Source organism: Lycorma delicatula, chromosome 10 (genome assembly GCF_047948215.1).
Source record: "Lycorma delicatula isolate Av1 chromosome 10, ASM4794821v1, whole genome shotgun sequence".
Taxonomy (NCBI): domain Eukaryota; kingdom Metazoa; phylum Arthropoda; class Insecta; order Hemiptera; family Fulgoridae; genus Lycorma; species Lycorma delicatula.
This window is the reverse complement of record NC_134464.1, coordinates 28,042,140-28,070,036: the sequence shown is the minus strand read 5'-3', so window position 1 is coordinate 28,070,036 and position 27,897 is coordinate 28,042,140. Positions and strand designations below refer to the sequence as shown.

General features: G+C 27.6%; 1 protein-coding gene and 1 long non-coding RNA gene across 2 annotated transcripts in view; one reads left to right on the top strand and one right to left on the bottom strand.

Annotated features, from left to right (window-relative positions):
* Positions 1 to 62: 62 nt before the first annotated feature.
* Positions 63 to 27,655, bottom strand: LOC142331480 (endocuticle structural glycoprotein SgAbd-9-like). The gene is made up of 4 exons (XM_075377420.1): positions 27,505 to 27,655; positions 5,430 to 5,572; positions 4,247 to 4,396; positions 63 to 646 (listed from the first exon to the last, which is right to left on the bottom strand). Exons 1-4 carry the CDS (start codon positions 27,520 to 27,522, stop codon positions 547 to 549), a joined length of 411 nt encoding a protein of 136 aa, XP_075233535.1. The 5' UTR covers positions 27,523 to 27,655; the 3' UTR covers positions 63 to 546.
* LOC142331481 (uncharacterized) overlaps positions 2,864 to 27,897 on the top strand; it is a 215,200-nt gene continuing 190,166 nt past the window's right edge. Inside the window, exons 1-2 of the long non-coding RNA XR_012758004.1 lie at positions 2,864 to 3,012; positions 14,612 to 14,769. This is a non-coding gene — a long non-coding RNA (uncharacterized LOC142331481). The remainder of the gene's footprint in view (positions 3,013 to 14,611; positions 14,770 to 27,897) is intronic.

Below are 27,897 nucleotides of genomic sequence, written 5' to 3'. Positions count from 1 at the left end.
ATAACCTTGTAAATATTTATAATTAGAATTTGACAAAATAAAAACACCAATTTTATACAATATATAATCAAATTTATTTTATTTATTTATTACATACAGTTATTAAATATAAAATTTAACATATCATTTTTGTAGAATAATCTGTACATACAATTTTTTTCATAAACATGAATTTAAGTATGAGTAAGAAGTATACAGAGTTGAACACATTAAAAAATTGTAATACAAATAAATAACTAATAATATACATTTATGTTTCGGCAGTTTTAAAATTATAATTAATTATTATTACCTTAATACTGGCTTTATCTTTTTTATTGCACAACACATTTGCATATAACTTTAATAGTACATATGCTTTTTGAAATATTACTCAATTGAATTGCCAATTTCGGTATAATTTTTTTTTTTTCAATCCTTTTATGTATATTAATTCAGTAATAATTTATAATTATTAGATTAATTTGTAAATTAAAGCTTAGATTGTTTATTTAGTATCATTTAATGATTAGTTATGTATGGCAGGCATTTTTTAATTAACTAAATTTAATATTCAGCACCCGGTGGTTTGCTCCTTGCTTCGGCAACTTGTAATGCTACTGATTTTATGATATCAGGGTGGATGTTTGTGCCTGATGGTTGGTATCTGAAAGTAAAAGAAAAAAAACAATTATATATTTCTAAAATCTTAACCTTTATGCCCTTAATATTATTTACATAGTTAACAAGTATTATTTATTTTTAATTTTATCTGCTGTGAGTAAATTTTATTTTAGGGGGAAAAAATTATTTTTTTTACCTTTACATGAAGATAAAATGACTGTTTTCAAACCCGGCTTCTTATAGATATAAGATTAATATGCTACCACTTTGCCCATTATTATTTTAATAAATATTACGTGGCATTAGCTTTTAAAGTCATTTGTTGTTGTTGCATGCAATGATACTGTATTCACTATTTGTTAACTTGAGTGTATACAGAATGATTTATTAAACTGGCTTTGGCTATCAGAATTTTACCTTATTTTATATCATCCATAAATCTGTTGGATGATAGTTGCCGAGAAGTTTTGTCTGTTATGGAACGATTGGGTTATAAAAATTTAAGTTTATCTTATTCTAATTCTTAGCAATTCAAAGTTAACAATCTTTATATTATTATATTTTAATTTAGTACTATATTTTCATAAGGCATTGTAAGTATATATGAAATGGTTTACAAGTGATTGTTGAAAATTTTTGGGTGATTTATTAAAGTTTGAAATTAGATTATTATTCATGAATCTAATATGATATGAAAAATATTGGCAGCTGAAAATGAAAGGCAGACTTACTGGGATAGGTATTACCTAGGTCTACTTCATTTTTATAGAGTTGTTATTTATTTTTGGGGTTGAATTTAGTACATAGAATTTTAGTAGGACTTTATCTTGCATCAGTTACTTTTTATTTAGGAATAATCTTTCAAGTGAAGTATGCTTACATAATTTTATGAGTATTTATTAACAAAATCCATGGAAATTTCAATTGAATCATTTAGATTTTATATATAAAATACTCATTTTTCTGTTTATTACAAGTTAAACCAATATTTTACTATTTTGAGTATCAAACACAAATTATTTTTTGTTTGTAATCGTATATTATTTCGTTTCAGTTGCTGGAATAATTTTATAACATGTTATATAAATATTCGAGTTTATTCTGATTTTTATCTTTTAATTATTTTTTGATATAGTTGCTAAGAAAATTAATAAAAAAAGGAAGTTCAGACAGTTTCTTTAATTATTATACTTGTTAATTTTGAAGATGGCCTCAGATTACTTTTTATTATTTAAATTTATATTTTATTATGCTTAACTTTCTTTATGTTTTTCCTTCTTTTGTGCTGTTTAAATATATGATTACATAAAAAACATAAAGTAACATATATGTATGGAAATAGTGACATTGAAATTTATTTTTAATGTTACTATAACATCATTTATTTTGTTTTTATTAGTTAAAAGCATTGAAAGTGTAAAATGTTACTGCCTGTTACTTTTTTAAATTAACTTCTGTTTTTTGTAGACTACTACAGGTGTCAGCCTCAGTATGTCTATATTCAAACTGGAAATATACTAATATCAGTTTGGGTAAATCCAATACAATTATCTATTGTTGACAACTATTATTTCTTTTTACATTTCAGTTATTGAATTTTATTAGTTTTCTTCTTGTTGCATATTTGATAGAATTTTATTTTAAATGAAAATTATGTACGTATTTCTAATATACTTATTATTTTGCACAGTATCTTTATTAAATATTGAAAGGTGTCTCTTGTGGTTTACAAGAATGACGTTGTTGCAGGTTAAGTGACTATTATAAGTCAATTGATTAAATATTATTGTTTTTTATTTTTAATAAATAAAGATAGCCTTGCTGTGAACAATTATAAAACAATAATATAGCTGAGAGAATTGTTACTAAATAGTATGAATTATTTTGATAAAATAAGAATTTGTAATAAAATAATCTAGTCTTTTATCAAAATTTATGAAAAGGAATTTTTTAAAAAAATCTTAATAAAAACTACTTTAATGTAAAAATAAAACATTAGGAATAAAATCCAGGTAATTATAGTAATATAAGAATTAACAGGAAATTATGTGCAAAATAATAGATATTTTGTTCAAGAGAAATATTAATTTATAAAATTGTGAATAATGTTGAAAATAATTGAAATGAACTGTGCTGTTGGCTCATACCATAGTTTTTGAATCTTATATTATAATATAATGAAATATATTGTAACACGTGAAGCAAATTGCTTGGAAATAAATGGTGACTCAATTTTGGCTACACATAATATTGAGTGCGGTTCGTATAAATGTGTCGCAGTCAGTATATTGCACTTATTTATTTAATTTTCTTTGTATTTCTTTTACATAAGATTCTCTAATTGTTTTTGTATTCTTGGATTTTTTTGTTAATCACATTGAGCTGCATTATTTCTAAGATTTGGTCAAGGTATTTGATCTTTTCTATTTATTTAAATTATTTTATTGATATGTATGAACTGGATTTGTCTTTGCGACATTTTTTTGGTGTTTATAGTTAATTTTTTATTATTTACTGATTTCTAGTGCTATGTTAATTAATTATCAGTTTTAAAGTTGGTATAATCTGCTGTCTAAATTCGTACTGTATCTTTATTTATTTTTTATGTTTTCTAGTCTACTTTGTTTAATAAAATGCTTATTAATAAACTTAAAGGTTTTACTTTGGGATTATATTTGATAAATCATTTAATGTTTAGTGTTACTCACTATGTATTTAATTTTTTCATAAAAGTACATATTAATTAAATATTATGTTATTATATAACATTTTAAAAATAAATTGTTAAATTTATTTTTTTTTTAGAAACTATTCAGTTTATTTAATTACTTTAAATGTAAAAAATAAATACTTGTCCTATTTTACAAGTTATACAATTCCAAATTAAAAGTACATGGTATATGTATATATATATACCATATTCAACTATATTCATATTCATATGTAAACATATTCAGTTTTTAATTTACAATTAAAAGATAATATTTCATTCTCACTTCCTATTTTACTAAGATGTTTTATTTGTTTTACTTTTTTTTAATAATGTCCATTAATAAGTGTTTGAGTTATCTGTACTATTTAAATTTTAGTTAATTTAGTCAAACTTTCTATTAGGTTTAAATATTTAGGAAATTAATTTACTGTTTGGTTTTTCTGTTCCATATATGTGGAATTATATGTATCAAAGTGAATATGAATTATTTTGTATGTAATTCATGATTACATAATCAGAACTCATTAAAATAATTATTGCCAGTTTACTTACTTGACTATAATTATTATTATTTTTATTTATTTACATTTTCTAATATTTTTATTTTTACGTAACCGATTTTGTGCATATGGTGTTTGTTCATTTGAAGTGTGTTGGAATCAAATGATTATGTTAGGTGATGTATGTCTGAATAATTATATTTATGTAATATTATTCTGTATAATCTTGTTTTAAGTTATTAAAACTTACTTTAGTGTCTAAATAATAATTCAAATGATTTTATACATGGGCAACACGTGTTATTGTGTTATTTATTTACCATATAAAATAAAATATCACTTGAGAAAGAAGAAATTAAGTAATAACTGTTGTTTTTAATGAATGTTGTTGCAAAGTTATTAATAATAATAGCAATGCAATTTTAATTACCCGTGTTCATCAGCAACATAGTTCACTTGTACTGGACCTTCTGGTGAGTTGTATGCGAATGCTCCTTGTACACCCATTGCTTCAGCTGGGGTGCCGACATATCTTAAAGCTCCAGATTCATCTCGGGCACTGCCATCTCCTGAACGGTAACTGAAAATATCAAAACCAGTTAAAATTTTCATTTTGACAATAATTATAAAAATACTTAAATCGTATTTGTTGTTCCTTTCTGAGTATTAGTTACAATTACAATAAACATGTTTTAATAAACTATAAAAAAGTACACTAATTGGTTGCTTTATACATTATGTTCTAGTTTAATATTATAAAACATAATTTTCTAGATTGAATTGTTACTTGGTGGTACAAACTTATTTTCGGTTGATTGTTTTTATTCTCATTGGAGATCAAAAGTAATGTTTTTCTGTAAAAGGTGAAATCTAACATAGTTTATTGTGCCAGCCATTTTAATATTATTAATTTGAAATAGTGTGACTATTCTATTGCCCAATTAATTACACATTACTAATTAAATTAAATTACACATCTAATTAAGTTACATTAGATTCTCTATAGTTCGAGTCTGAAATCAGTTTTACCATTTTTGAATTCAGTTTTATTGAAGGGGATCTTTATGTTAATGTGTAGTTTTTATTTTCTGTTACCAAATTCTAAACTTGGGTGTCTTCATTTTTAGCCTATCAGTCTAATTCTTCTCAGTTCAAGGTTTGGCTTTAAATTTGTTCTTCTTTCCTAAGACTTCTTATTTCAAATTTCATTGACTCGCTGGGTTTAAACATCTTTCTATGACACTGTGTTCAAAGGTTTCTGTCCTATACCTTCCTGTTTCTTTCTATTTATCATATTTTTATTTCTTTTAAGTGCTACACTGCATACTAATACTTTCAAAAATTTATTTTTCTTTTTTAGGTATGTATTTGAAAAAAAAATTGGTATACAAGTAACAGTCTTTACTTTGATTTGAACCTTAGAACTCTCGATTTCAAAATCAGCTTATTTGCGATGGTGAGTTAACTGCTAGACCAGTCTGGTGAGCTAAGGTGGATTATAGTTAAACAAAGCCAAATATGAAAATTTATGTTTCATTTAAATATATTACTGATCCTTTTTTTACAATAATTGTATTTTGAAAAAAGAAAACATGGTAAAGTTTTTTTTTTACCTGAATGTGTAAGATCCATCTGGGTTCAAGTCGTAGTTCTGTGATAAGATTGGAATGAAAGCTCCTGGTGTTGGCCTGTAGTATGCTGGAGGTACTTGTGGTCTGGCCAAAGCTGAGCTAGCGAATACTGCTAACATTAATATCTGAAATTGAAATATTCCATTTTTAATAATAATATTTTATACAGTTCATTATCTTTATAAATGAACAATTACTACTTATTTATATTACTTTTATACATAAAGGAGGACTTTTTGAATCAAGATTCAGTGTTATTGGATTATGAAAAATTTTGACACCTTGTAGTTATTTAAAAAGAAAACTTGGTATATCACTTGATGAATTTTTTAATAGAATTTTAATTTTAATCACATAGTATTGTTTCAAAGAAAGGATTTCTACAATAAATTACCTTAACTTAACTTTTCTTATTTTTTAACCATGTGTTTCCTAATAGAATTTACTTGTGTTGATTTTGATTAAGTCAGTCCATACTGTTGACTTTAGAATTGTGATTGCATACAATATTCAATTAAAAATCCGTTTTTTCAAATGTGATATTTTGCAAAAAAATAAATTCATTTATTCGTAAAAAAAATAATATCCGCTTTAACATAATACGAAGAGAAGTAATTTTTTGTTGAATTGGAAATTTCTTCAACCTATATGAAATCTAAATTATTTGACCACCTAAACGATTTCCTGATTTTGTATAATTTTCTTGAAGAAAATAATATATATTATCCTGAATGCCATATAGTCTTAAGTCATGCTCGGTAATAGTTATTTAACATCGTAAAGTTGCATTTATTTTATGATTTTTATTAAAATGTACTTTTTTCGTTTTCAATGACATCACCACAATAAGCTTGAAGCCTGTGCGTGGGATATGGAAATGTAGCGTATTAAAAAATGCCGTGCCTTACCGGGATTCGAACCCAGGACCCCTGGGTGAAAGACCCAGACGCTACCACTCGCGCCACGGAGGCCGGCGCGAGCGGTAAAATGTTTTGTGATAAAACATTTTTTTTTCATTTGAATTCCGATTTTTTAGCCAATCTCTTTTATAATTAAAAATAAAAGTACAAAATTATAAATAAAATTAATTTAAAAAAAAATAATAATAAAAACAATTATTAAATTTTGATTTTTTTGAAGTTGGTGCCAAATTAAATGTTTAGTAGATAGTGATTTGAAATTTATATTTATTCTGATACCGATCTCAAAAGTTCGAAATTTAAAGAATTGAGTAGTGTTAAATAACGGCACTCATTGGTGGCGTTTTTTTAAAATCTTTTTATTTTTACTTCCCCACCTAGATATAGATTAAATATAGCTAAAGAAAGGAAAGTATTTAATCAATCCAATTTGGGCATATGCAGTTTTCACCGGATCTTAACGTTTTGACACTTAACGAACCCAAAAAATCGGATGGATATTTTTCGTTAATGATGGTGTTGGCCTCTAAATCACCCTATATGTACAGAACTACTGGATCGATTTTGACTAAACTTGGTCATATTTCTTCTATATAAAAGGCATTGATGTCACTAAATTTTCAACTTAAAAAGTCAAGGGTGTGAAGCTGTAAAGCAAGGTCACACTCAGTATTTCGAAATTTCGCCTAATTAAGGTTATATTTTTCTTAAGCACATTTATTAACAATTAAAAAATAACAATATTTGCAAAAAAAAATTTATAAAATCTAACCCGCACCCCAAAAAATGTAATCGTCTGCTATGTTGTGACGTTATAGGTGAGCGGTAGAATTAAATAAATTAATAATATTTAACGTGTAAGAAAGTCATTCGGTCTGGCCGGATCACGAACTCGATCGCTCGATTGACTCTGTACCTGGTGCGTTAATCTATTCGGCTACACCAGTCTGCCGACCGTACCAGCAAAATTTGTTCTGTGTAAATTGTGAATTTATATAAGTTAGTGCTGACCGTCCCCGCTAGTATTGCTACACTCGTGCGAATTAAATACGGTATGCGCGCGCGCATTTTTAAATAAAATTTTAAAAATAGTATATTTAAATAAAATGATAAATATTTTAAATTAAGTTATGTGTGTGCGTGTGTGTGTGTGTGTGTGTGTGTGTGTGTGTGTGTGTGTGTGTGTGTGTGTGTGTGTGTGTGTGTGTGTGTGCAAGTCTTGCGTCAGAAACAACTGTGTTGTTAGTTTTTTCTTTGTTTTTTTAGGAATTTTTATAATATACAATCTGTTGCGTGTTTATTTATAATTTTGTGATGTTACTACTCTATATATGATTTTCTTTGATCCTTTTAGGTAAATCCCATCTTAGTTTATATTATTCGAAAAATCGCTCTTTTATCCATTCCTAACAATCTATAAATTATTTTATAATTTGGATCCAAAATTATAATATAGATGCCATATATATATATATATATATATATATACATATATACACACCTTGTTGCCCACGAAGAGTGTACGCTTTTGATGTAGTATCACTCTCCCATACCCCCACCGATTTTATTGAAACTTTATAGATCTTTTAACGGCGGTTCTAAAACTGTTTTGTGAAAATTTCAACTTTCTAGGCTTTATAGAAACAAAATGACGGGTTTCAAATTTAAACATCAATTTCAGATAAACCAGATGTTTTATTCATTACAAAATAGCTGTAACAATCATTAAAAACAGATTATTATATATTGTTAAATAGCTGTTTAAATTGAATAAAACAATTTAATGATTGGTCATAACTTTGCTTCACTTTCCTGTGTTAGCATTTAATTGTTGAAATGGGATTTACAACTGAAGAAAAAGTTAAATGTTGTTACATAGGCCACTGCATTTGACAATCTAGCAGAGTCCATACGATATTTCAGAGCTGAATTTGAAAGCCGCTATTTTGTTTTTATAAATTCTAGAAGTTTGAAATTTTTACAGAATATTTTTAGAACCGTCTACAAAAGTTTTGAAAAGTTTCAATTCAATCTGCGCAGAGGGGAATTGGCGAGTGATACTAAATCAAAAGCGTGTACCTCTTTGTTAGGATACACACTTTATATACATGTATGTATGTATGTATGTGTGTATATGCGCGCGCGTGCGCGTGTGTAAAGTCGTTATCATTGCCTTAGAATACCTTTCTTAAAAATTTAAACAAATTTTTTAAAATTTTTTCAGTGGTGATCAGATGATGGCGGAAGAAAGCAAGGGCTCTTTGATTGTCAAATCTGTTCAAAAACACGCTGGAACGGCGAAAGAGAAAATTAGTAAAAAGTAATTATGTATTTTATTATTTATTCGGTTAAACCGAATGAATACGGTTTTTTTAGCACAGTGTACTTAAAACCCGTGTACCATATTCTTGAATGTGATAAAGTGTAGAATTATATTATTATCCTGCTTCCAGTTACTCTATTTGATTAATTTTTTGTCGGTTCTTTTATTTTACAGAAAACTTGAACCGTGGCTTTGAAAAGACCCAGAAAAAGTTTTTGGAGCAGCACCCCCACTAATTTTAGTTACGAGCCGCCAGTGTAGCACTGTACCTTTATGTTATATTTTTTAATTTTTTTATCCATATAATGCAATTAAAATATATGATGGTAACTCCCATACAGGTGTTTTTTTCTCGGGAGCACCTAATTTCTTTTCACCGTATTTCACTGCAACAACAAATCGTGTCAGAGCTAGTTATATTAGAAATTTTAATAACGTTACTAGTTTTTAAGTAGCATTAACAATTTATTTGTATGAAAATATAATGTAGATATGTAATTATGTAAAAAAAGGAGAGGAAAAATAATGAATAAATAAAATAAATTTATAATATTTCGTAAAAAGTAACTTTTTTTTGTTAGGTATGGGAGATTATTTTGTAATTTTTTAAATAATTTTATTTTCATATTATTTATTTTCAACATAATTTTGTTTTCAGTAAAAAATAATAACAAAGGTAATTCTTTTGTGATTCGTCGTGTGTATATTCTGTGACAAAGTATTTCCTTTTTTAATTTACTTGTACAACACCGTTGTTATTAAGGGATTTATTGTTTCGGTTGACCGATAATAAAACAATGGATTATAAATATTGTAGAATTCTTCGAAACTAGTTAACAGACTGGGACTGTATTTTTTTTTTTATTATTGTTATCATTTTTTATATTACTTTTATCGATTAACATCTAAGATGTATTTTTTATGATATAAAATAAATACAAGAGAAAAAAATAATTGAATATCTTCATCTTAAAGGATATCGTTTTATCTAAGTAATATCTATTTTAATTTGATTCTACTGTATTTTATTTGCTCTTTAAAGATATTCAGTTATGTAACTTTGGTAAATTTTGATTGATAATTATTTTTTTGATGATAACTTCGGTCATTAATCGATTACTTCGGTCATTAATAGATTACTTCATCAGATGTTGGTTGTTTTGTCTTTAAATAATTACATTAACATTTAAAATTAGTTATGGGATTTTGATTCATCTATTGTAATTTAAAAGTTAATCGTTTGCTTTCACTATATTTAACTGAACTTATTTATCTCGTTTGTAAAAAAAAAATTAATGAACCTAGTACAATATTTTTCTTTACTTTTTGTTTCTACAGAAGATAGTTTTTTTTTTATTTTCTTTCAGAATATGAACATTTAAATGAAAAAAAGAAAATTTTATTAATATTACTCGCGCGCGCGCGCGCGCGCGCGCGCGCGTGTGTGTGTGTGTGTGTGTGTGTATGTGTGTGCGTGTGTGCGTGTGTGTGTGTGCGCGCGTGTAATTTTAAGCCATTATTTATTTGGATAATGTTTTATTTAAGTTGCTTTTCTTTAATAAAAACAATTACGGATATTAGATTTTTTATTTAGAATAATTAATTCAGGTATACCAATAATGATTATAGATTGGAATAAAAGGTAGTAAATTAGAATGTTATTATAATACATTGGACGTTTGATTTTTGTTTAGAAGTATAATTTAAAATATCTGATTATAAAATAATTTGAGTATCTACTAATAACTGATAATCTGTAGATTGCTCGCTAAATATATATTTTAATGATGAAAATTGATTTCTTACAGTACTACGAATATTCTTCGCTTGCTTTGCGTGACTATTAAATAATTCGTTCTTTTTTTCGTTTCTAAAATGGATTTACGAAGGAGCTATTTAATTTTCAATTATATTGCAGTTTTAAAAATGTAATAAATGTTGTATAGAAATGGTTTTCTTTTCTTTTTTTTTGCTGCGAGGAAAAAGCTTGTACGTGGGAATATGGAAATGAAATTTTGTAGCGTATGAAAAATGCAATGCAAGACGGAAACCGGGACCCTCGATGAAAGACCGAGACTCTACCACTGCCACAGAAATCGGCATTTTATTTATTTGTTAAATTTTAGTTTGTGTTGTAATCTAATCACAGCGGAGGTCTCCCGCTGGGTTTGTTATCCCTCATGGTTGTAATTAATAATTAAAGTCTGAAAAACTCTCTCCAAAGTTTCCTTCGTTTTTAATATACTGTAGAAGGTTTGATAACTATGCAAGGGGACTAGGGCCTCCTTATTTGGCGTAAAACCTTTCCTGGGATAACACGAATGTATCTTGAAAAATCTTGAAACCAGTTGGTAGGTTGGTTGTCGCGTGATACTTTGATACCCCGCTCATACTTCACCACCCGATTATTTCGAAGATTTTCAAGGTTGGTGCAAAGTGCCAATTAGTGTTATCAGGTCGTTTTTGGTCCTCTATTAAAATATAACATTTGTTTTTTTCGATTTCGTTTTAGAGTTGCGCGTGCGCGAACGTGCTCATACAGACACGCACACAATCTTTTTAATAGTATAGATTTTTATACTCCATCTGTGGATCATTCTGCGGTAATGTTAAATTAAAAAAATAATATTTGAAATGAGTGCATACATCTTTGAAAATATTTTAATAATATGTAGTCACTTATTTAATAGATCAGATACAACGTAATTAAAAATTTGTAATTAATAGATTCTACTTATCTTGTAGCTAATATTATTTTCATAATATACTTTTATTAAGAGTTAAAAGATCTGACTTACCCGATAATCATCTCGGATATACTGTATTTCGGGCTTTTTATAACCCTTAGGTAGAAAGTATCCTTTCAGAATTATAGGCGGAACCATCCTTTTACCAAATTACAGACGAAATTTTACAAGTTTCCAAATCATTTTTGTAGTTCCAAAGGCTTTCTAGATAAGAATTGATAGATTACCGTTTGGTAATATGGAATTCGGTAGATTCTATTCAAAAGCAGATCAAGATAATGGATTCCCATTCTTCTGGAGATTCTGTATCTTAACCCAGGTCCGATTATGTTTTTAAGACAACCGGATCATATTTTAAAAAAATAATTCACTTCTGTATTTCGTATTGATATTAAAAAGTAATCCCCGAAGTTCTTAGGTTTAATTAATCTCTTTTCTCATTTGTAATTGTGTGGCGTATGTGTCCAACTTAACTGTTAACCGTTCACCCAGATTTTTATTAAATTTATTGGGGGTTGTAAATAATTATTAAAAAATAAATAATTTTCTTATTGTGGTAACTTGTTTTTTATTTAAAAAAAAACAATTTGAATAAGACAAATTATTTGAATAAATTATCAGTTTGTGTAGAGATACACATTTACATTTTTACATTTATAACTTGGTTAATAATTTACTAGCCATATAAGGTGTTAATTAAAATAAAATATCTTATTAATATGTAATTTAATTTATTTAAAAAATAATAATTAAGGTAGAAAATTTAAATTAGTTATAAAATATATGTATTTAGGTGCGGGGTTGTAAAAAATGTTAAGTAAAATTTGTAATAGTTCATTCAGTATTACTATGGGTATTAAATTATTTAAATCTTTTCACGAGATGTTGGTTCTCTTTTTTTCTTTTGTAACTCATTATTCGTTTTATAATAGACTAATATTAATTTATGTAATTATGTAACAAATATACTTAATGAGGTTCCTTTCTTTCGTGGAATGTATTCTTTACAAGGTTGTTGAGGGCGGCTGTTTTCTAATAAGATTTAATGCGACGAACGTTTGATGGTGAAGCTAAAAAAAGGGTGGGGCTTTGTATCGGATTGCATTTAAATTTTATCATCTGTGTGGATTGTGGGCGATGCGTTTAATAAATAACTTAATGGGATGTATTTTTATTTTCAATTTTTAACGCAGTTGTTATATATTTCTTGTTTTGTAATCGGGCTAGGAATAAAACGGAAATAAATCAGCCACTGCACATGAATTATGTTTTATATTATTTATATATATGTTACGTACCGTATAGATTAAAATATTTACTTGTGTTCTACTTCTCTTTTCATATCCTTCTTTCTTACAATTTACTCTGGAGGCATTTAAATTTTAAAAGTATGAATAATATGATATAATAACGCAATATACTACAAATCAAAAATTCCTTCCAACCTCTTTTAAGTACATTGCATTCATTCACTGAACTGACGCGCGCGCGCGAGTGTGTGTGTGTGTGTGTGTGTGTGTGTGTGTGTGTGTGTGTGTGTGTGTGTGTGTACGGCGCTTACAGCTTGTATGAGTAGCAATTTGTGGTTGTCACATAACCGATTAACTTTATTTCTGAATAATTAATTAACTTCTTTACAGCTGTTCTTTTCGCTTAAGTAGATAGATAAAAATACTAATGGTTTTTTATTTTTTACATATCTGTATGATTTGTAGTTTTGAGTATTTACATTCTTTCATTTTGATTTTGTTGTAATTTAAAATTGGTGTTTTCATACTAAGCGGGCAGATGGTTATATAAATACATTCAGTTTTTTGTATTTATTTTCCTGTGTAGATAGTGTTATAATTCTAGAAGAGAAAGAATTGTAATCGGTCCAGTTTGGGCATATGCGCTTTTCGACTGATTTTGACATCTAAGGAACCCGAAAACCGGACGGAAATTTTCCGAATATTGTTTGTTGACCTCTAAATCATCTTATATATCCAGAACTACTGGATCGATTTTGGCCAAAATTGGTCAGATTACTTCTAAATATGGGGCATTGATACCATTAAGTTTTCAATTTAAAAGGTCTACAGGGTGAGACTGTAAAACAAGGTTACCCTAAGTATCTCGAGATTTCGCCTAATTAAGGTTGCATTTTTCTTAAATGCATTTGTTAATTAAAAAATAACAATATTTTCCAAAGAAAACTTTTTGCAAAATCACATCCCCAACCCAAAAAATGCTCTAAACTACTGCTATTTTGTGACGTCACAGGTGAGCAGTAGAATTAAATAAGTGAAATATATTTAAAGTTTAAAAAAAGTAAATCGGTCTGGTGGGTCTCGCACTCGATCGCCCGGTTGAATCTGGTGCGTTAAGTCTTGCGAACCGGCTACACCGGTAAGCGAAATTTGTTCATGTAAGTTGTGAAATTACATTAGCTTAGTGCTGACCGACGTCGCTAGTACCTCCACACCTGCGCGAATTAAATACGGTATGCGCGCGGGTTTCTGTTAGAATAATTGAATTAAATAAACAAAGAAATATTGTATTTAAATAAAATGATAAATACTTTAAATTAAATTGTGTGTGTAAGCCATTCATCAGAAACGATTGTGTCATCAACTTTTTTTTTTACTGATTCTAAATACTTTATTAAGAAATATTGTTTTAAAATTTATTGACTGACGTTTGAAATAAACATTTATCTATAACATATAATAAAAAGTGTCAGTAATTTTATAAGTTATATGTAAATTACCGTATGCTAACTAGCCACTTTTCTTTTCACTAAAGGTCAAGCATTATATTTTTGCTGCTGATGTAAGACTAATTACTCGATTTTTTTAAGAATTATCTATTTACTTTTTTCTATCAGACTGATTTTATTAACGGAGAGTCTGAGCGTCTGTGTGAAAAGAATAAAAAGTTAAGAAATACATATACATATACATACATATATGCGTGTGAACATCCTTTATTGTTTTAAGCTGTAAAGTCCAATTTTATACTATCCTTTTTTATATTAAAATTACGTGGTTCTTTTAGGGAAAGATTTAAAATAATAAATTAATAACCAACTTATCAGGAAATATAAAAATTATTGGATTTAAATATCTTGGGAATTTAAAAGAATTATTTTTTATTAATGAAGTAACGGATTTATTTTTTTTTGTGTTGTTGCAGGTACCGATTGGAATTCCCATTGAAACGGCGTTATTAGTTCAATTCCTTATCTTCCTGCCTTATGGCAATGAATTTTAGATGTGTATCTGATTCAGGATGTTTTATTATTTATTACAAGAGTATGATAGAAGAGTATAAATATGGATTCACTTTATGAGGTCTGTAAAAAGTGCATTTTAATTAAATACCTATCGTTTATTTATTACTTAACGAAGAAATGTTTCTGACATATCACGACAAGAACTGATATAATTTTATTTTAATTTTCTTTGTTTAGGAATATAAATAAACGTTTTATACATATATAACTACAGTATTAGGGTACAATACTTTTTATTTTTATTGATTCCCTAAGGGCGTTAATATAAACTGTGCTTAGTTAAAACAGTGTGTACGGTTTAGGTAGTTATTTTATCGCTTTTGTTACGGTAATAAAAATTTTGTTAGACTACTGTGTTTATTATTTAAATGAAGGCATGTTGTTGCTTCATATAGCTTCATATGTCTAAAATCTATCTCTTAATTCTATAGCCAGCGGGATTCAGAATAGGTTAGGTTATGTCAGGTCAGGTTAGGTCATGTCAGATCAGATATGTACATCTATTATGGTTATAATTCTTATTTATTCGTGTTCAATTAAAAAAAAAATATTTCTATTAAACACGTTTTAAAAATTAGAAGAGAAAAAAGTATAAGGTTATCCCTCATACGTTAAAAGGCTATTTACTTTTTATTGCAGTTGGTTTTTAATTTAAGTCCCGCCTCAACATTTCTTGTTTCAGTTATTGCATTATTTTACCTAATTTTTACACCGTTGATTTTCATTTATATATCAGAAAAGATTGGATTGATTTATCCTTTCGTTTGGCATTTAAGTAGTAAATATAGTTTTTGATGTAAGTATTATTATTACAGGCCATGATACGTTTTTGCCCTCAAATGTCATGAATACATAGGTTAGCCGATAAATCCATCCTCACGATTTAACTATACTATCGTTGCATGCATTGTACGTGCGGGCTTGGTTAGATTATGACATCCCTAATAAATTATTAATTTTTTTATACTAAGTCCACTCTAGTAAATTGCATTTAATTAGCAAACCTTCGGGGCTTATGTTTCGTAAAAGTAAAATGAGCTTGGGTTAACTCAGTACGTAGTTTACTTGTTTTCAATTTGTCTTATAAATAAAACCGATTTATAAAATTAACCAACAAAATTTGGTTATAGAACGCTTCATTAAAGAAAAAAATTGTGTCGTAAGATTTACTTCTTAAGAACCGCTGAATAAATAAATAAAAAAAAACAAAAAAAAGAGTTGAAACTGTGAGTAAAACTTACTATTTTTTTAAGTTTCAATTCATTTTAATATATAGACTAAAATAAATTAAGGAAATTTATAAAACCCCAAAAATGTTTTGGTAACGCAGAGAAAAATTGAAGATTAAAATTTCTCGCATACCTCATATAAAGAAATCCAAAAAGACTAAATAAACAAATTTTTGAAATCTTTGGAAAATAAAAAAGGCAACTGGATACTTTTAGGGGACAAAAGAAGAACTATCTCTTTTACCTAAGGATAAAACAGGAAAACTGTTTGGATAGAATGAAGTTTAGAGAAATATTGAATAACAGAAAATACAAGTCAAATTAAAGGTAAAAAAAACTTTTTAGATAAAAAAATTGTAACATAAATTTAGAGAAATATATTCGGATAGAATGAAGTTTAGAGAAATGTTTCCTTCTGGCTGTTGATCCTGCAATTCTTACTGGAAATGAAGTTATACTTTTTGGCGGGTCCAGTCTTCACGTGTTATCGTGGGGAAGGGATTTTAGTCGGTGAGAGCCCGACACTGCCGTTCTGTACAGGCAGATGACGGCTGGTAGGGCTTTCCCCTCCTCCGACGAAATAGTTTAGACCTCCGACGAAGTTTTCGAGAAATAATTTATAATGCAAAGGTTCTTTTTCTGGATAAAGGAAGAAAGAATACCAGAAGAAGAAAGGCAAAATGAAGGAAATGCGAAAAATAAGCAAAAAGGAAATGATATTGGCGTGGTCCCTAGCAGTCCGATTGAAATAAATAGATAAATAGAAAATTAATTAAGTTTCATGCCTTTTTTTTTTAGTTACTTCAAGTTGAAATAATATTTATTAATTAATTATAATGTAAAGCCCAAAGTTTATTTGCATCACGCGAGAACCAACTGACTGATTCCTTTCAAATTTGCAGGTTACATTAGTGTTAACCCAGGGATGTTTTTAAGGCAAAGCTTGAAACTTTAGTTCTCTTGGGAGTGAAGTTATCAGTTAAAGATACTTATTAAAGAAGAAAAACATTAATAATTAAATTAATTTCTGTTATCATGGCAACAGAAATAAGTTTTTTCCTCGTCAAAAGATCTACGTACTTAAGTTACCATAGTTATTACCACTTTGTCTTTTGAGATTTAGTTTCTTTTTCAGGTTTCTATAAAGACCGGGTGCTTTGTTATTTATCAGTATTATTCTCACAATCATGAGGGTAACCAACACTGCAGAGATCGTGAATAGCCGAAAAGGGCGAGCGAAACGAGCTCTGGGGCCTAGTGATCGAGGGGCTCGCCTGCGCCGACCTGTGCCACGGGGGGGGGGGGTTCCAGAAGGCGAAGCCCCGACCGGCTAGTTAATTATATAATTTTGTTTGTATTTTAAGTAAAAAACAAAATAACAAAGATAAAAATAATGATTTTTGCGTAAACTTAAATGATTTGGATGAAATTTGAAATTTTAATTTACATTCTTTTATATTATAAAATATGATTATTCTTGTATCATCTATCTATACTATTATATAAAGAGGAAGAGGGTTTTTATTTTGTTTGGGATAAACAAAAAAACCATCCGATCACTTGCAAACAAATTTTTACCAATGTTTCTTGGCATAACAGAGAAGGTTTTAAGATATATTTCATTTCGAAAAGAAATAAAACATATATATATATATATATATATATACTTATATACTAGTGGAAATTTCCCGGTTGAAGCACAAACTTTAATGAATTGTGATATGTGTGTGCCTATCACAGCTGGGTTTTAATTGAATGATTATGAATATCTGTTAACCAGATTTTTGAAATTTCGATAATCAAGGATTAAAAGTGATTTTTAATTTTTTTTTATACCCTGTTTTTTCTTTTAATTTCTTGATCACAGAAGAAGAAATCAACCTCATTTTTGCTGAGTGTAATCTTCATGTCAATATACCAATTTCTAGATTTTTGAAATTCGACCTTGAAAGGTGTTGAAGACAGGTGAACAAATTTTCCCAATCCCGACTATAGTAAACGAGATATTCAGTAGATTTGGGCTTGAAGGTACTCCTTTAATTTAAAAACTATTTTTGGATTTTTTTTTAATTCCGATGTTTCTAACGGGTGTAAAGGTATACGGCGCTGTGGCTCAACCAATACAGCCACTGTCACCGTTACTGTATGTATGACTGGCTGCACCTGATTCCGGTTACTTGACTAAAAAACAAAATAAAAGGATTGACCGCTACGGGAAACGCAAATAACAATATAACGCGGGCGAAGCTGTGACTGGTAGCTAGCAATCTTTATATATGTTAAAATATATGCAATTTTCCTAATATCGCAATGTTTGGTAGAGCTGTACTAACTGTACATTCCCAAATTGGAATAATATAAATACTGTTGCATATAAATAAATATCTCTTTTCCTTACAGATTTTATTATTTTACGTAAGGTTTTTGTAGGTTTCTGAAAAGCTATGCTAAACGGTTCGATCTGTATGAGTACGGTTTTATTTAAATAATAATATTGGTTTATTTGGTAATTTCTTTTACCTTGGTTTAATTTGAAAATAATATTGATATATTTATTTGAGTATATTGAATTTTCCGATATTGTTTGTTATCTGACTGCTTAAATTTGTCTATATATTGTTTAGATTATTATAATTTTTTTTTTTATTTTCGTTGTTCTAGTAATGCTTTTTTAAATAATTTTTAAGATTTTAAAAATATTTTACCTTGATTAAAATGTTTTAAAGGCTGTCACTTTATTTGCCTGTTTTGGCAAATGTAGCTTATGAATCCCACTTCTGGTATCCAATTTTTATCTATTAAATACAAGTAGGTTGCAAACAAAAAAATGAATTGCATAAATTTTTTATTTTGTAAATAAAATTGTAACGCGTATTGGTCTGGAGTACTGGGAGTTTCTGGTAATGAATTTGCATTGGGAAGAGTATTAAGTTATTTTAATGACGTTTTTGTTTAACAAAATACGTTTTGAAATTTAAAATGCGAAAAATTTTTTTTTCATTTTGGAGGTCTTCCATACTCAAGGGAAAGCATTCGGGTAAAATTAATATTTTAGAAATAATCCTTAAGTAGTATTAAGACTAAGGAAAGATCCCTGTACAAGTTTATACGGGATCTGGGAGGATGGTATGCCTCGAGTTCGTTCTTTCGGGTGCCCAGGTGCTCACCAACCGTGTTAATTTGAACCAATGTCTGTTTCGGTTGTGCCTGGCAGCTGATGAGCTGTGCGTCTGCGGGGAGGTCCAGTCAAATGAACACTTGATGTTTGACTGCCCTACTCTTGGGAAGGGGGGGGGGCAGAGACCGGGCCACCCTAGAACTTAGAGGTCAAGGGGAAAATTGGCCACTCACAAGCGGCGAGTCAATGTGGCGAGAGCCGCATTGTCAAACCGTGTGGGAATTCCTTGATGCGGTTGCTTTGTTCAACCGACATCAGTAGTTTACTTAAGGGAAAGACTCCTACCGAACTGCTGTCGGAAGCTAACCTAGAGATATATGGCTGACACTATTTTTAGATTAATTTTTTTAACCGATCTATATACTCATACTTCCCCTTTATAGCTGTTTTACTATTGCAGCATATACTATTATAGCCGAGGAGAGTAAAAATAATGGGTAAATTTTGGTACTTTTGTTTTTTTTAATATTTTTATAATTTATCTTCTTTAAAAAAAAGCTAATCGCAAACATTATTTTTAAGAAATTCACTTCTCTACAAATCGAGTTTATTGACATTTCCCTAATTATGTAATTAAATATTTTTATCTTTAGTGGGTGTGATGAAGATATATCATTAATCGTAAAAGATAAAAAGGTAAAGGAAATAATATCCTTTTTTTAATCTATATGTATAAAAATGAATGTTTTTCTGTCCTTATGTCTCTGATGCCTTCTTAAACCGTTCATCCGATAGCGATGAAACTTTGGGGAATGGTTGGACGTATGCTAGAGAAGGTTTCTGAATTAGTTCGGACCCGCTAGGTGGCGTTGGCATCGAGATATTTCGAAAAATTATATTTATGTTCCGATTTGCCTGATATTCAGAATACATGTTACTTACACGGAAAGAATTATCTCTGCAAAAAATGAACCCGCTAGATGGCGCTGGGGTTGACATATTTAGAAAAATTATATTTATGGACCGATTTGGTTCGTATTCAGAATATGAATATTAGTTACGTGAAAAGAAATATTTTTGTAAAAACTATATCCGCAAGGTGTCGAGATATTTACGAAAAAAATATACTAACAGACTTTTTTATTCTATATATATATATATATATATATAAAAGGCATGTTCATATGTGTGTTCGCTAAAGACCAAAAAAGTAATGGACCGATTTACGCGCGGGTAAAAGGGAAACAGGGGAAAATGGAAAACGGGGAAAAGGTAGAAAGAGAAAAAAGGAAAACGGGAAAGGGTAAAAAGGAAACCGGGAGTTGTCTGAGGGAGAAGTTGGATAGGGAAAGGGGAAGGAGAATAAGTGAAAGGTAAAATTTGTGAAGTTCAGTTTTTTATAATATTTTTATCAAATTTTCAATTGAGTTCATTTAAACTCTCTCTTTCTTTCTCTCTCTCTCTCTCTCTCTCTCTCTCTCTCTCTCTCTCTCTCTCTCTATATATATATATATATATATATATATATATATATATAGCATTGCCGGGTCTGCTAGTGTTTAATATTATAAGAAAAATTTAATATTGTTTATTTTATAGAATTTAATTTTTTTTGATCACGTAAATGACCGTAATTTTTCTTTTTTAATTCTTTACCATGACATAGATAAGTTATTACTTAATATATAATAAATAAATTTATGTATATTTTGAAGAATCACTCACTATAAATGTTAAAATATTCAATTTGATTTAATCCTTGTTATTCTGGTTAGGTTTAAGAAATCAATTCTATTTACTTTTATAAAGAAAGATTATAAAAAAAAAAAATTATTCTGTTTCCAGTTTTTTTTTTTTAGTTAACATAAAAAGTTATATGCATAACATAAATATGTCAGTTTATATGTGAACATATTCATAATATAATAATTTATTTATTTTTTATTAACGTTAATTCTATTTCGATTTATTTTAAAGTAACCTTTACACTTTTTAACTGGAAGGTTTGCCCTCCGTTGAAAAAGAATGACAATCTTATATAAGGAAGAATCAACGTTAATTTATGTACAGCTACGTATTAAGCAACTATATTGTTGATACTTGTTATCGTTTGGCAATCATATATATTTATTTCTTTTTGTTGGTGAAGATCATCCGAGTTTTATCCCCTCCCACTCTTTTAAATTATGCACAATATGAAATATTCTTGAAACCGGTTGCATCTTTTTCTTTTCTTCCTTTATTTACTCTTTCTCCGTTTCGAAACTGTTTTTTTTTTTTTTTGAAAAGAAAATTCTGGTATAATTATATTTGTAATACTATATCCTAATTTAATCTTTTTTGAATTTAAAAGTAAAAAATAAATCAACATTTGTAATAATTATACAAAGAAGATATTGTCATAAAATAAAAATTGTTAAATCTCAGTTGTTACGTATTTAAATTTCACAATATTTGTCCTTTATTTTAAATACTGGTAATTCTACTTTTTCGATTATTACTATAGACTATATATGTGTTTGTAATCAAAGGAGGCATCGCTACATATTACAAAATTACTCTTTCCCCGATTTGTACAACGTTTCCTGAATTAAAAAATACGCATAGATTGAAGTTTCGCGTCTATTTTGCTTAATTTCTCAGGAACGGTTAAAAGTATAATATTTTTAAATTTGGTGAGCGAGTTATCTTTTAAGATAATTAATTCTATTAATATTGAGTGGTATATACGTTTTTTATTATTTCATAAAAAAAAATTACTACTAAAAAATAATATAAATCAAACATTAATATTATTGGCACTGCAAAAAAAAAAAATACTCTAAAAAATACTCTAACCCCTGAAAGTTGAAATTTATTAATTTTTCTAAAATTTCTTGTTCCAGTCATCTGCAGGGAAATATAATTTTGTTCACATGAGTTTGCAAGACTGTAAAGAAATAAAGTTAATTATTTGGTCATTCATTGTACTCGTATAAAAAAAATAGTTATAATCGTTATCCGACCATTGGCGATTCCAATTCCTTGGAATTTTTCTTGCAGGTTTTACGGGTGGGTTGCTATTTTGCTTTCCCAATGTGGTTAATTAAAACTCAACCACTAAAGAACACCGGTATTCACAGTCTAGTATTCAAATCCATATAAAAGTATTTGCATTTATAAGGATACGAACCTTAGAACTTTCGACTTCGAAGTTAAGCTGATTTTGCGATGAAGAGTTTAACCACTAGCCTAGCCCGGCGGGTTAGCCATTGTATAGTAGTATATAAATTAGCAAATATCTCTACGTTTGGGTGTAATTATACCCAAATTGACCCGAAAAATTGTCAGTTAAACCTTTGTTTGTAGATGGTTTCTATAAGGAATTGTAGATAGTTTTTGAGTTTATAAAGATAATATTTTTTTCGTGGTTTCTATTGGATATAAATCGGCTGTTTGGAGAACTATACATATTTATATATACCTGATGTTACTAGGGCAATATCTTCTTATAATAAATAGACTTAAATCTTTTTTCTTTTATGATTAATTCGCCACATAAGTTCGAGAGAATATGGTATATGAATTTTATTTGTCTGAGCAGAATTTAATTTAATTTTAGCGATTTAATATTTGTATAATGTATTTATTATTCTATATTGTTTTGTATATCTTATTAGCCTAATACAACGTAATTACATCAATTGTTATTTGATTTATTGGATTTTTAATATGAAACTTAATTATCCCTGTTTTTTTTTTCCAAATAATTAATATATAAATAAACCTGAGTTATTATGGTTATTAATAAATGAATATTTTGTTTATCTTAAATAAATGAATATCATTTTTCTTAAATTACAAATTATTTAGAAATCAATCCAGTCCAATAAAAAATTAAAACCTGTACTACGGCACTGTATGAAATCGCTTAGACAAATAGTAAACCGGATGTTCGGTGAACTAACTTATATGAATCTGACGATTCGAGTGCACCTTATGATAAATAGATCAATGAAAAACTTTTTACGCGATATCTTTCAACATTTAATTTTTTGTTGAAATATCTACTTTTCTTTTCAAAAAATATCAAATATTGTACAAAATTTGATAGGTATTTATTTTTTTTTTTTATAAAAAAGAAAAAATTATCGATGTTAGCGTATTGACCCCTCAGAACCTCATTATTAACAAAATTAATAGGTCTATCACGCGTTATTAATTACAGTTTTGAAATTAATGCAGTAAATCGTTTGGTGCATTTTATCATATTATTTTAAAATCGCTGTTAAGATTATGTACTACAGCAATTATTATGAAATAATAATACAAGCTAAAATTTATTTAAATATGTTGTGTATAAATCGGTGTAATAAAAGCTTCTTTATTCTATTAAATAATAAGCTTTCAAGCTTTTAATTGTAATGTTTCGGTTGTCTATGATTTATAACAACTACTAAGTCGTAATATAATCGTATACATAAAATAAAAATAACTGTACCAATTTTCATAAAAAAATTCCTTTCTAGCACAACATAAATAGAATTCTGTTATTTCTTAGTTTAGTTAAATTACTAGTTTTGTAAATTAATAAATATATATCAGTTTTGTTCATTTTTTTTTTTGTATTTTCCCATGTTTTCATATAATTAACGTCTTATTTATACACCTGTTTTGTTCTCATCAACGATATAAAAAAATTAATTTATTTATGATAAATAAATAAATGTAAGAGTATTATAATATGAATAAAAAACTATTATTAATTGTTCCCAGATATATATGATAGCCTTATTTTTATTATTTTACTAAACTTAATTATAATTAATAAATTGTTCAGTTAGTACTTTATTTTATTATTTATGATAATAATAATACTAAAGATAATTGTAAATCTGCTATTTGTGTAGTTTATATACATAAAAAAAATGTTATAATAATGGTAATTATAATTAATTATTCCCATATGGAATCCATGTTACCTATATATTAATGTAACATACATTGTATTTATGAAACTTTTTGTTATATTATTCTTTATACATAGAATGTGCATATAACTCAATTAAAAACAAAGAAATAATAATGTTAATGTTAAAAATGATAATTTATGCAACCTTTGGTGTATAAAAAGGATGCATTAATTAGTAAGCTGATTATTTTTATACGTTATTGTAATTATAAATCCTTCAATCTATAATAATTACGAACAAAAAAATTCTTATAAATTAATTTTTCTTTTTTTCCTTTTTGTTTTAATTTTTAATTTTAAATTACAAGGGCTTGTAAGTTAACTATTTTTTATTAGTTTAATCTTACCTAATTTCAAGCTAATCTATCATAAGACAGTTTCTTTAATTGATTACAGTAGAAAATACTCCAGTAATATGTACAGTCGAGAATCTAAATCAAAGTAATTTGACTTTTTTGATTTAAACAAAATGATTGATTATAAATTTTTTAAAAATTTATTTGATTTTAAAAAGTTAGAAATTCTATTTAAATTAAACAATTTAATTTTATGTTTTCAATAAATTGTTGTTTTTTTTTTTAATATTTTAATTTCTAATCCATAAACCAACGTTTCTCAAATAATACTGTTCATGAAGGTGTAAAATTATGTTTGTGGTGATTATATAACATTTCGTATTATCTGTTGTTTAAAAATGAATTAATTGATTACATCAATCAATAAGCTGCATACATTAACTATTATAATTGGTCATATTAATTAGTTATGAGTATTGTACGTTAAGGAAAACATATCCTATTCCAACTTGAGATTAATCACAAGTTATTCCTAAAGATGTCATACATATTCTCAAGAATAATAAGAAACCCATGCTGTGAGTAGTTTATAACTCAAACATTGGAATACAAAGTCTACTGAAATACAAATCTTGAGGTCTAAAAGAGAGCCATTTTTACTTTTTTCAGCACGGGGCTGGTTATATAGTAAGAATCATTATTCTCAAAGAAGGTATATTTGATTATTCCTTTTTGAACGTCAGAGATTCTACATGCATAATATAAAGGAAAATTACCTCTTTTGTTAAGAAGCAATCCAATATATAGACCAATAGAAAAATCATAAAAATAATAGAAAAAACAATTTACGTTAATTAGAGGTTTTTATTTATTATTTTTTAAATTTCTTCCAATTTATTTATTTATTGGTATGATATTCCGGAAGGTTTTAGACATTTCAAGTCCAGGTCTCTTGATTCGATGCCTGTTAGTTTTATTTATTTTTCAGGTAATGAATATATTAATAGTTTGTTATATACATATATCTAGGCCAGGATTAATAAAAAATTTAATGATAGGTTGGGGACAGTATTTGTGATCAGTTTACGTTAATGTATAACAGGTTTGGTTAAGATTCGAATTGTATCAACTTCCCGAACGGAAAATCTCTAACCACGTTTGCTTTTAATAAAGAATAACCTCAAAAAGTGTTCGTTTAATGCGATTTATTTTTCGAAAGATTGAAATAAAATTATAACGACTGTTTGTTGAATTTACATTTTTTCTTTTACATTCTTTATCGTATTGTTCTATCTAATTCACTTTGGTAATGGATTGATAATTCCTTGTTGTTTGAATTTTTTTTTAATCGTGTAAAATTCACTTAAAGAAAATATAAATTAAACGTGAATATCACGTTAAAATTAACGGGAATTCACTTAAAATTAAACGTGAATATCGATTTTTAAATAATTCTTATCGATAGATATACTGGAATTAATGCAACATTTTTATATATATGTTTTAATAAGTTTATTATAGTATATAGATAAGACCAGGATATAAATAAAATAAAAAAATAAAACAGTGTTTTCGAACAGTTATAAAAAATTAATAAAGATATATTAATATTATTTTTTTATATATTAATTTTTATTTTATCTATTTTAATGGATTTTATTTTTATTTACTTTTATTTCTAATTAGTTCCTATTTATTGACTACTAAAATGCGCATCACGTGATTGAATTTTGTTTTTAATTTTTTTTAAGTGATTCTGTCTGAAATAATAACTCTGTTTAGCTAACCTCCGTAGCTGTATAGGTAGCGTTTCAGCATTTCGTGCGGAGGTCCCTGGTTCGAATCCCGATAATCAGGTATGGAATCTTCTTACGCTATCAATTTTCTCCCGGCTAATGACTATAACTGTTGATGTCCGCTCTTTCATAAAAAAAAGGGCTGCATAGGAATCTATTATTTTGTGTTTATTCTAACTCGATTGAAGTCGTTAATATCGATAAAGTTGGTGCAAAAGAATCCTTAATGCGTTATAATTTAACCATTAACATCCGAAAACTTAAGATTTTTTATATTATTTTATTTTTTTAACGTTGTATTTTTTTATCAGTTTCGTATTTTAAATAGAATTATTCTAAACGTATTATAAAACAAAATGTTATAATTTTTCATCTACAATTTATCGTCAATAAAACACCGTGGAAAATATAAATGATTTTATATGGTTAATTATGTACGAGTATGATATTTTTTAATCCTTTTAAAAGAACTAATCTTAACAAGGGTTTGAAAGAGTGTTATGACGCAAAGTTTATTAGTAGTAACGAACATTTTTTTTTCTCATTTAGATAAAAATAATATAAATATATATCCGCCGGTCTCCGTGGTGCGAGTGGTAGCGTCTCGGCATTTCATACGAAGGTCTCGGGTTCGAATCCCGTTGAGGGATGTTATTTTCACATACGCTACAAATCATTCATCTTATTATATTAACCAATACCTAACGTGCCGAAGGGTAAACAAACATAAAAAATACATATACCCAAATATATTTTATATAAAAATTATAAAATGTAGAGAATAGTTTTTTTTTTTTGTTATGATTAATAGAGTAGTTGAGTTATTCTTTTAAATAGTTAAAAAATAAAATTACTTTTAGTAAATAGAAGAGTCAAAATGACTAATAATTTGTTAATTTTTTTTAAAAGGTTACTACTGATTTGATTATCACCTTCATGTGAGGTATTTTTTTCTTTGTGTATTAAATAAGAATGTTTTTAAATAAAAATTTTTTGTAACGATTTTATTCGTTTTATTTTTTCATGTTAAAAATAATCTTGGATTTAATTTAAAAATAATTTCAGTTATAAGAAAAAAATAATATTCTACATTTTATCCAAAAAAAAGTTATGTTTATCGAAAAAGTTTTAGTAAATTTATTTAAAATTAACTGTCAATCTTAATTTCAGGTTGTTTTTTAAATAACAAAAAAAATATTAATTTTATAAGTCCTGTTTTATATTTTTGTTTATTTTTTATTTGATTTAAAAAAAAATAAATAAAAATAGGTGGTGTAAATTTTGTATAATTATTTGTGTAAGAAAATGAAAAAAGTAATATTCCAAAGAAATGTAATGTACCTATGCAGGTTTGATGATAATACTATATATGATGTATATTATATTATTATGTAAAAACTTACAACAGTTCTGGAGTCCATGTTATTTGTGTTGATGATGAATCCTTATATAATATAATAATACTAAAGAAGTCGGCGTTGGTGTTGCGACTTTTAATTCCTAACTTGTGTGCCATTCAACGGGGTGTACTCTCTTTTTATATGTACTTGAGGTGAACGATGATTATGTTATGATGATACATCGGTAGTAAGGGTGGGGGTGCGTGGTGGTATGTCTTGTTGACTGCCCTGCCGCTTTACGCAGCCCCCCTTTTTTTGCCGTTCTATGTTATGTTACGGGTGACGGGTTGGATGCACCTACAGCCGGTCATTCTGTCTCGCTCATTGTCTCTCTTTTCTTTCCCCTCCTGCCATGATCTTCAGACAATAATTCACCTTCACTTGTTCTTCTTTCTT

Excerpts from the sequence above, each read along its gene's own strand:
- LOC142331480 (XM_075377420.1), bottom strand. Across the intron at positions 4,397-5,429 it reads GATGGATCTTACACATTCAG|TTACCGTTCAGGAGATGGCA; the intron begins GTAAAAAAAAAA and ends TGATATTTTCAG. Across the intron at positions 647-4,246 it reads TATGTTGCTGATGAACACGG|ATACCAACCATCAGGCACAA; the intron begins GTAATTAAAATT and ends TTTTACTTTCAG.